This window comes from Hibiscus syriacus, unplaced genomic scaffold (genome assembly GCF_006381635.1).
Source record: "Hibiscus syriacus cultivar Baekdansim isolate YM2019G1 unplaced genomic scaffold, ASM638163v2 tig00112411_pilon, whole genome shotgun sequence".
Lineage (NCBI taxonomy): Eukaryota > Viridiplantae > Streptophyta > Magnoliopsida > Malvales > Malvaceae > Hibiscus > Hibiscus syriacus.
Window position 1 is genome coordinate 278,778 of NW_024063326.1, and position 10,440 is coordinate 289,217.

The 10,440-nt window shown below is 36.0% G+C and overlaps 1 protein-coding gene and 1 pseudogene across 1 annotated transcript; both read left to right on the top strand.

Moving 5' to 3' along the window:
- Positions 1 to 2,947: 2,947 nt before the first annotated feature.
- Positions 2,948 to 5,051, top strand: LOC120179345 (protein NUCLEAR FUSION DEFECTIVE 4-like). The gene is made up of 3 exons (XM_039184970.1): positions 2,948 to 3,322; positions 3,403 to 4,256; positions 4,489 to 5,051. The coding sequence occupies exons 1-3, from the start codon at positions 2,993 to 2,995 to the stop codon at positions 4,958 to 4,960; spliced, it is 1,656 nt and encodes a 551-aa protein (XP_039040901.1). The 5' UTR covers positions 2,948 to 2,992; the 3' UTR covers positions 4,961 to 5,051.
- Positions 5,052 to 6,503: 1,452 nt separating this feature from the next.
- On the top strand, positions 6,504 to 8,685 carry LOC120179361 (annotated as a pseudogene).
- Positions 8,686 to 10,440: the final 1,755 nt, after the last annotated feature.

The following is a 10,440-nucleotide window of genomic DNA, read 5'->3' on the forward strand; positions in this document are numbered from 1 at the left end:
TTTTTAAAAAATTTGGATTTGTATATAACATTTGTAAATATATTTATACATTTATTATTAAATAATTATTATTTTTTAAATATATATTATTTTATAATCACTTCAAACTAATAAAAATCATAAAAAATGTCCGGGAATCAAATTTTCATGTTCTCTAATGCTTTAAATTTTAGGTTCAAAGTTAAAAAAAAAAGTCAAGGTGGTGAAGCAAGGGTCTACACTTAAATCATTTAATTACAGATTTAATTAATATGACACTTTTTTACCTAAAATTTGTAAACATGTTATTAATGAAAATATTATTATTTAATTATAATATAATTATTTATATATACTATTTAAAATTACAATTACAAATATATTTATTCCTGTATTAATAATCTTTAAAAAAATCAATCTTAAAATCATAAAAGATAAAGTTTGAATTTGAATTCAAATAATTTAAGTTAAAATGAGAATGAAATCATAAAATTCATAAAAATAAGTTACAATCATTGGGGAAAAATAAAAAAAAACCAGTTAAAATCATAAAAAATATAAAATGCATATGTTAGTCTGTAAATCTATAAATGAATCGAACGTTTAATGTACTGTTTGGTGAAAAATTCATTTATATTTATTTATTTATTAAATGAATAAATATAAATAATTTTTTATTTTTTATTTAAATGAATGAACATAAATAAATAAATAACTCGTTCAAATGAACACAAAAAAAAAACTATATTTATTTAATTATTTGCATTCATTTATTTTTAAAAAAAAATAAATATAAATATACTATCGTTCATATTCTATAGATTCGTTTACAATCCTATCAATTTGTCACTGCATTATATTCAAAGAATGAGATCGACGTATAAATCCAGCGTCAGTCATCAATGCATATCACATCAATTCAGGAAAAATATAAAAATAAAGAAATGCATAAAAGCATGTGGTGAGAATTCGTAGCATTTGACAAGCTCTGCAAATATATAAGGACGATTGCTTATAGGATACCCCACATTTTTAATATCACCGTCTTATATCATTTAGATAACCGATGGATGAATATATAATTAAAGAACGACTTATCATTTAAAAAAAAATTAAATTGTTATTCGTCTTTTAACCCACATTAATTAATTATTGTAGATAATTAAAAGAAATCTTTCTTTATTTTGTTGCTTAATTGGTATCAAATCGAAGCATATTCTAGCACCCCCAGAAAACTAAGCATATTCTTCCTTTTCCTTAGTAAATTACCCAAAAATGATTTTAAATTATATATATATATTTATTTAAAACGACTAAAATTTTGTTAAATATAATATAACAATATTATTATGAATATTTTTAAAAAATTACATCGATAATAGGATTAATTTAGTGCATAATTTTTTTTTCTAAGAGCAACTCTAGCGCTGCACTGTGAAGATAGAGATGCACTGTAGAAGCTCCAGTGCTGCGTTAAATGCATCTCCACTTTGGAGATCAATTGTGCGTGCTACTGTAGCAACACTACAATTTTTATTTTTAGTTATTTTTTTGTTTTATTATATTAAACATAATATAATATACTCAAGTAGATTAAATTGTAAGATAGATAAAAATATATTGAAATTAAATGAATAAACATACTATTTTTGGTATAAAAAATGCACTAATCGAGCATTATTATTATTATTTGTAATTTTCTTATTTATTTTTATTTACACAAAGTTATTTATGAATGTTTTATTAATGTTTTTATCTTGATATTTTTTAGAAATATATATGTTTTATTTTATATTTGAAAAATTAATATTATACTAATTAAATATTATGAAAAAGTAGAGTTTGTGGTAATGTAGAGATAACGCTAGAGATGAATTACTGTTTCATCTTTAGAGTAGAGATAGAGACGCTCTAGAATATAGATGAGGGTTGTAGATGGCCTAAGGGCATCTCCAATGCTTCTCTACATTGGAGAATTTCTCCAAAGTTGAGAGAATGCAACTCTTTAACCCTGCGCCACAGATACATCGCTGCAATGGAGAATTGCTACAGTATCACGCCACATCTAGCGCGGTACTGTAGCTCACGCTACATTTTTTAAATTAAAGTATATTAAATTATAAGATAGATAAAAATATATTGAAATTAGATAAATAATCATACTATTTTTTGTTTGTAATTTTTTGAATTTTTTGTAATTTTTTTGATTTTTTATATTTATAAAATTAATATTATAATAATTAAATATTATAAATAAAGTAAAGTTAGTGGTAATATAGAGATAACTCTAAAGATGAATTACTGTTTTATCTCTAGAGTAGAGATATATATACACTAGAGTAATGAGGATTGGAAATAACCTAATGTGAACACGACAAAAGAAAATTTTCGTACCACTTGCAAGCATTTATTATTGAAATATAGACCGACGAATAATAAAACAAATAAAAGATGTCCCCACTCACCACCATGTGAACATCAACCTACCCTACACCCAGATATCAATTTTGTTTAATATTTAATTTAATTATAAAATATTAATATAAGTAGGCATGAACTAAACCTTAGATGATTTGACCTTAATTTTTTTTTTTCTAGAACGAGTTAAACTTGAAACGAATTTGTTATATCTCTAAAGATGGTTTTCTTAAATTGTTATTTCTTCACTAGTTAAGGTTTTAAGATAGATCATTTAATTTGTCGGAGCTTCTAAAAAATTGATATCTTCTAAACACATAAAAGCAACTTGTAATATCAACCAAAAGTAAAAATAAAATATCAACAATTCAACATCAGCATCCACAGACCGTCAATTTCACCTGCAAGTAGTACCACAATACGAACCGTACGCGTCGATGATCTGGACCCTACATCGACCAAAAGCCAATAGCGACAAATTTCGGCAGTTTAAATTGACCGAAGCAGCCCAATACACAAACCGCTCTAAATCCACCATCTCACACCGACCATTCAAAGTATCTTCCTCTTCGGCTGTCCATTGCTTCGAGGTTTCATGGGGATTCAAGAAACTTACACGTTTAGTGCCTGGAAATGGCTAGGCTTCGTTTCTGCAGTGTGGGTGCAGACCATTTCGGGAAATAACTATACTTTTTCCAACTACTCCGATGCTATCAAGACGCTTATGAATCTTACCCAGCTTCAGCTTAACAATCTGTCTGTGGCTAAAGATGTTGGTAAGGCTTTTGGTCTGCTTGCTGGCCTTGCCTCTGATCGTTTGCCCACTCCGGTTATTCTCTTTATTGGTGCCGTTGAAGGCTTGATTGGTTATGGTGCTCAATGGCTCGTCGTTAGTCAGAAAATTCAACCCCTTTCTTACTGGCAGGTATAAGCTTTTTGTTTTTCTGCAAACAGTGGTAAAAACCTCAAGAATTCGCAATAAAAGTTTGAATTTACTGTTTACAGATGTGTATATTCATGTGCATGGGAGGCAATAGCACGACATGGATGAACACCGCCGTTTTAGTAACTTGCATCCGTAATTTTCGACGGAACCGCGGTCCGGTCTCCGGGATCTTAAAAGGGTATGTTGGTCTCAGCACCGCAATCTTCACCGACCTCTGTTCCGCCCTCTTCTCCGATGACCCTGCTAAATTCCTCATCATGCTCGCCGTCATTCCCTTCGCCGTTTGCCTCAGCGCGATCTTCTTCCTCCGTGAAATCCCGCAAACGACCTCCGTGGCTGCTGAGAAGGAAGAAACCCGCTATTTCGCAATATTCAACGCGGTTGCCGTCGTCGTCGCTGTTTATCTTTTAGTTTACGATCTGATCGGTTCATCCAATCAAGTAATTCGGCTCGTATTCGCGGTTATTCTTTTAATCTTATTAGCTAGTCCGCTGGCGGTTCCGCTGTATTCGTTTATAAAGAGTTGGAGCTTGGTCGGGTTCGAAGCCGACATGGAGCGACATGAACCGTTGCTGAAAGAAGAAACACCGTCAACGGCGGAGGAGAAAAAGGAAGTTCTCAGCAAACAAACTGAAGTGGCAGCTTCTGCTGCTGACACAGCGGTAGTGGAAAAGACTAGGCCGGTGATCGGAGAAGAACACACGATAACGGAGGCGATGCAGACATGGGACTTTTGGGTTTTGTTCGTATCGTTCCTTTGTGGTGTCGGAACAGGAATGGCGGTGATAAACAACATGGCCCAGATCGGTTTGGCTCTCGGCCACGCCGACGTTTCAATGTTCATTTCATTAACCAGTATTTGGGGCTTTTTCGGGCGGATCATTTCAGGCTCAGTTTCCGAGTACTTTCTCAAGTAAGCCTTATTTTTCTTGACGTAAACACTCAATTTTTCTTGATCGTTACGTTTTTCTGTTTTGATATTATTAGCATATTCCCCAACTTGATACACTTTATTATTTTTCAAATTCTTTGATTTGGTTGACATGGAAAACATCGAACATTGCATTTAGAGTTTGGTCAACCTTTTGCACTTGAATATTTTGTCCAAATATATAATTCTTTAATGGAGTTTGAACTACCTACAGGAAAGCTGGAACACCAAGGCCACTTTGGAATGCAGCATCTCAGGTCCTGATGGCAGTTGGGTTCCTTCTCATGGCATTGGCGGTGCCTGGTTGCCTTTACATTGGTTCGATTGTTGTCGGCCTCTGTTACGGCGTCCGTCTTGCTGTGACCGTCCCTGTTGCCTCGGAACTCTTTGGTCTCAAATACTACGGTCTTCTATACAACATTTTAATCCTCAACCTTCCCATAGGTTCTTTCCTCTTCTCTGGCCTGCTTGCAGGGTACCTATATGATGCACAGGCAATTCCGACACCAGGGGGTGGGAATACCTGTGTGGGAGCTCATTGTTATGGTCTTGTGTTCGTCGTAATGGCTATTGCCTCTGTTGTCGGATTTGGCTTGGATGTTTTGCTGGCAATTAGAACCAAGAACATTTATACCAAGATATTCAACAGTCGTAAATCGAAGAAATCATCGCCGGCCGGCAAATGACGGACAATTTGCAGCAAATGTAAGGCTGGGACGGTAGGATTGATGAGCATTTTTGCTCAGTGATATCCTATTCCTAGGTACACGAGTAGCTGGTTCATCATTCAGTGATTCAAGAACACTATATGTTTTCTTATATAATTTTCTTATATGTATTAATAGTGTCATGATGAGTTGTTCAAATTCTTCATAATCCTTTCACTGATCTATTGAAAGACTATTTTCATTTGTTGGTGTCAATTGTATTAGTTTGAGTCAATTTAATAGATAATGCAAAAATTGACTGATTTATTGTAATAAATGCTTGTATTAATAGATAGATTAAAGCCATTGGGCTACAAGCTGATGCTTTATCGACATTCAACAACGACTCAAGAATTGCAATAAAAGTTTAAACATAAATGAGAACGTCTGCAACAATCAACAGATTTCAGGGTTCTCCATTTCCATGGAGGAACCGAGGGAGAAGCATTCAATTTCATTTGACCTTAAGCATGTGAAAACGCCTGGTCCCAACATCATTTACGCGTGCAAAATTGTATCCCAAGAAAGAAGAAGCACCCCAAAATCACAATGCTCTGACCGACGATGGAGGACTAGTCTTTAATCCAAAGCAGGCATCACTGTCCACACCTATTTCCAAGTCATTTTCCATTAATTACCTTCTTCAATCCTTGTAGAAAACTATGCTCTGCAATCCTCCATTATCAACCAAAAACCTAACCCATCTCCAAATCTTAGACAAAAAAAAAAAAAACTGAATTTGGAATCTCAAAGCAACCCAAGTTATGGTAACACTAATGAAACGACAGGACACCGTCCACAGAGTTTCAGTTTGCAGACAAAAACCAGAGTTTGCATTGCAACCAACCAAATCTTAGATTAAAAAAAACAGTCTCGTCGTTTAGTTCGTAAGTCTTAACAACAATCCAAATCTTCATTAATGCAGAAGAGACTAAAGATTAGGCAAGGGGCAACCACTTTCTCACATTATATTACGTTGAGTCCAAGCCTGTATAACCACAAATGGTGATTTAGCAGCAAATACAAGTTAAAGCAATCTATTAATATAAGTTCACATAAAATGAAACCCTATTTTCCTTGTTTTTAGCAAGGCATGGGTGTGTTCATAGGCCTGTCACTGTTTCCTTGTGATCCCCACCACACAAGCTTTTAATTAACTACACTCCCCTCCCTCTTTCTCTACTACCTCTTTTGAAATTTTCATTGTTCTTTAGGTTTGCATTTAAGAGAACTAGTTTTTATATAATATAAGCTCTGGCATTTGTTCCATGGCAATGCTATTCCAAATATAAAGATTCTCCTGTTTTTAGTGGCTTCTGGGCTCTCTTCTTTCTTCTTAGTTCTTGTTCCTTGGCTGCTTCATATGGTTATCTCTCGCTTTCTACAATTGGTTTCACTGTTCAAATCATTCTAATGGAATTTTCTAAAGTGGGTTCTTTTTTCTTAATGTTGCTGCAGATGGCCCTTTATATGATTTCACTGCTTACAGTGAGGTAAACTGTGGATATGGTGAAATTGTTTGTTCAAAGAGACTATTATCTATTGGTTGTTTGTTGGTTTGCAATGTAAAGCACATCCAGAGGAACCCCTATACCAAGAAGGGATTCTCAAAGATGAGCCTCCAATTATGCGACCGAGCATTATCGGAGAAACTGCTACCGGTTTTTACACTCCTGCTTTTGTCTTGCAGAATCTCACGATAGGCAACGTTTACTGTTTCTCCAGTTAAGTTCTACACTTCAATTTCAAGTATGTTTATGTTATCAGATGAATATTGGTTACAAATATGTATTGAATGTGAAAATTAAACACGAACACTAGAAAATAATAGCCGACAACGTAGGTGAACAGGCATGTAAAACTGTAACATCCGTGCCCCATCAGGTGCCAATGTTTAAGGTTCGGATTTTTGGAACATACCCGACATGTTTTGGTGCATATCCTGTGAACTCTCAGCTTATTATGTTTTGGTGCATAGCAGCTTGGATCAAAATACAAGGTTCAAATTCAACTCTGATCAGGGCAAGCTTGAAGACAGAAAACAGAACATACGATTGCATAGGGACTGTTTTGGCTAAGGATGGATGTTGGTCGTTTCTCAAAGGCGGATTTGTTCTCAAATCGCCTTCGAAATTGTCTTTACTACTATTCCAGGTGAATCTGTACTCAAAACAATATATGTATAGGCTTTCAAAAGTTGAACATTTGCTCATGAATTATTTCATTTCTTTTGCTTCTAAGACCCTTTGCCCCCCTTATGTCTTGAATATGCAGAATTCAGATGGTAAAGACATTGATATAACGGTAGCTAGCTCATCGTTGCAACCATTTACCGACGAGGAATGCAGGATCAACCAGCAATACATTATTAACACTGTAGTTACAGTTTCAGAAACTTTTCTCGTACTTCATTTTCGATTCTTACTATCCTTATTTTCCTCTTTCCATTGGATTTTTCCAGCAAAGGAAGTGTGCAGTAACGATACATGTGTCAGACCAACAAGGAAATAGGTTGCTAGGAGCAGCATTAACTATAGAGCAAGTCTCAAAGGATTTTCCATTTGGTTCTGCAATTGCACACACCACATTCTTGGAAATTTGCCTTATCAGTTATCCACAGCAGACAGCTTACAATATGTGTTCGTATTTTTGTCTTCATATATGTCGGACAATGATACTTTATTCAGATAACATCGATAATTAATGATCTTCGACGATGCAGAAATGGTTTGTTGAACGATTTAATGCAGCAGTGTTCGAAAATAAACTGAAATGGTATGCAACAGAATCAGATCAAGGAAAAGCCAACTACACCACAGCCTACCATATGTGGGAGTTCGTTAGAGCTCACCAAATAATAACCAGGGGCCACAACATATTCTGGGAAGACCCCAAATGCACGCCAGCATGGTTCGGAACCTTACTGGCCCTGAGCTACAATCAGCGGTTAACTCCAGGATACAAAGCCTAATGAGCAAATACAAGGAGGAATTCATACACTGGGATGTCAGCAACGAGATGCTCCACTGGGATTTTTAAAAGCAACGACTCGGACCTGATGAAACCTTGCATTTCTACGAGACCGCACATCAAGCAGACCCTTTAGCAACCCTATTCATGAATGAATTCAATGTAGTGGAAACCTGCAGCGACGTTAAATCGACGGTCGACACATTCATTGAAAGGATAAGAGATCTCAAACGTCGTGGCATGTACATGGATGGAATCGGCTTGGAGAGTCATTTTACGGAACCGAACCGTCCTCTAATGCGAGCCGTGCTGGACAAGTTAGCTACACTAAGGCTCCCCATATGGCTAACAGAGGTAGATATAAGCAGCAGAGTTGGTAAAGAGTTGCAGGGTGTTTACCTGGAACAGGTATTGAGAGAAGGGTTTTCACATCCATCGGTGAATGGGATAATGCTTTGGACAGCTCTACATCCTAAAGGTTGTTACGAAATGTGTTTAACAGATGAAAATTTCAAGAATTTACCAGCTGGTGATGTGGTTGATAATGTATTGAAAGAATGGGAGACTGGGGGAGATTAAAGGGGTGACAGATGAGTATGGTTCATATAGCTTTTATGGATTCATAGGTGAATATAAGGTGAATGCTGGTTGTGGAAACAGGACAGTGGAATCTACTTTCTCACTCAGCCGTAGTGATGAAACTAAACACTTTACCATTCATTTGTAACGCTACAAGGCAAATAGTCAGACTACAAGGCACATCTTTACTGAAGATTTCAACAATGGTATTTCGTATTTGTTTGTTTTCTGACAAATAAATGGTTAGTATCCCTTAAATCAGCAAGTCACTGGAACACAAGTTCTGAGATAGTATTTATTTAAAATATTTTTTAATTATTTAAATTGTTTAATCTGTATTGTAAGATGACAGTATATGTAATAATTGTTCTAGCTAAGATGGTCAAAAAGTGAGTTGATGGGGATCAAAATTTGCGACTACCTTTTCAGAACTGGCTCATACCGATACAACAAAAGGTCATCCATTTGCCAAAATGTTCAAAGGAAATTAGTCCCACTTTATTCTTACTTTATCAAGGCCCCATTTTATTATTTACTCGTACTGCTCTTGAGTTCTCAACTAACGTTTGAATATAATTTACAACCCCAATACTACAACAACAACAAAAACAAAATTATATTCTCATATGTAATGGGATAAAGGGAGGTAGGGTAGTAGGCTGCCCCCAACGCCAGGTTGAGAGCAGTTTCCGTGGAAGACCTCCGGCAATCAGAAAATTAAAAATAAAGATAAAATGCAATGCATGTATAAATTAAATAAATAAATACATAGTTGAACATTTTTCATATGCAGTCTTCATATGCGCGTCTGTAATGGGGAGTAATCCCTGCAAATAAATCCCTGCGTACAAATCTCTGCATATAGACAGAAACGTAAGAACTGGCTAAATTTTAAAAAAAGAAACCTGAAAAGAAGTATACACATGAGTCAACGATAGCAAGCTACAAGAAGGAATAAAGTCAAATGGGTTAAAACCTAAATTAAAGCAACACCACTTCGCTACCTTAGTTCTAAGCGTTCATAAAATCCAATGAAAGAAACTTAAAATTTAGAAGTCATGAGAATTACTACAAAGGCATTAAAAAGAGGACAGAGAAGTTACACCGTATGACTGTGACCCGCAACTACTTGGCTACCCTGGTCTTAAGTCTCCATACTTTCCTATCAGAGGTCATGTCCTCGGTAAGGGCTAAATCCTTCAAATCAGATCTCAAGCAGTCTTCCCACTTCTGTCTTGGTCGTCCCCTCCTTCTGGCACCGTCGACTGTAATTGACTCTACCCTCCTGATCACTTCCGACAGTTTTCACCTAAGGACATGCCCAAACCACCGTAGTCTTCCCTCCCTCAATTTTTCGAATACAGGAACCACCCCAAGGACCTCCTAGTAGCAGAGTTTGGTGTCATATCCGACAGAGTCCTACCACATGCCCATCGAAGCATTCTCATTTCTGCAGCCTCTATCCTCCTTACGTGATCCTTCTTGATTGCCCAACATTCTGATCCATACAGCAGCGCTGGTCTTATTGACATTCTATAAAATTTTCCCTTAAGTTTTAGAGGTACCTTCTTCTCACACAAAACTCCAGTAGCAGCCCTCCACTTTAGCCATCCCGCCTTTATACGGTGTGTAACGTCATCATCTACACCCCCATCTTTATGTATCATAGACCCTAGGTACTTGAAACAATCCTTTGAGGAGAGAACGTGTCCTTCTATGCATACTTCTACATCTTCATCGTTTTGGTTCCCACTGAAGTTTGAACATAAATACTTTGTCTTTTCAATATTGATCCTTAGACCTTTGTCTTCCAAAGCAATCTTCCAGGTAGCCAGTCTACTATTCAGCTCAGTTTTTGTTTCAGCAACTAGGACAATGTCGTCAGCGAAAAGCATACACCATGGAACACC

Coding starts and splice junctions, on each gene's coding strand:
- LOC120179345 (XM_039184970.1), top strand. CDS start 2,993: ATGGGGATTCAAGAAACTTACACGTTTAGTGCCTGGAAATGGCTAGGC. Junction 3,323..3,402: donor AACCCCTTTCTTACTGGCAG/GTATAAGCTTTT, acceptor TACTGTTTACAG/ATGTGTATATTCATGTGCAT. Junction 4,257..4,488: donor GTTTCCGAGTACTTTCTCAA/GTAAGCCTTATT, acceptor AACTACCTACAG/GAAAGCTGGAACACCAAGGC.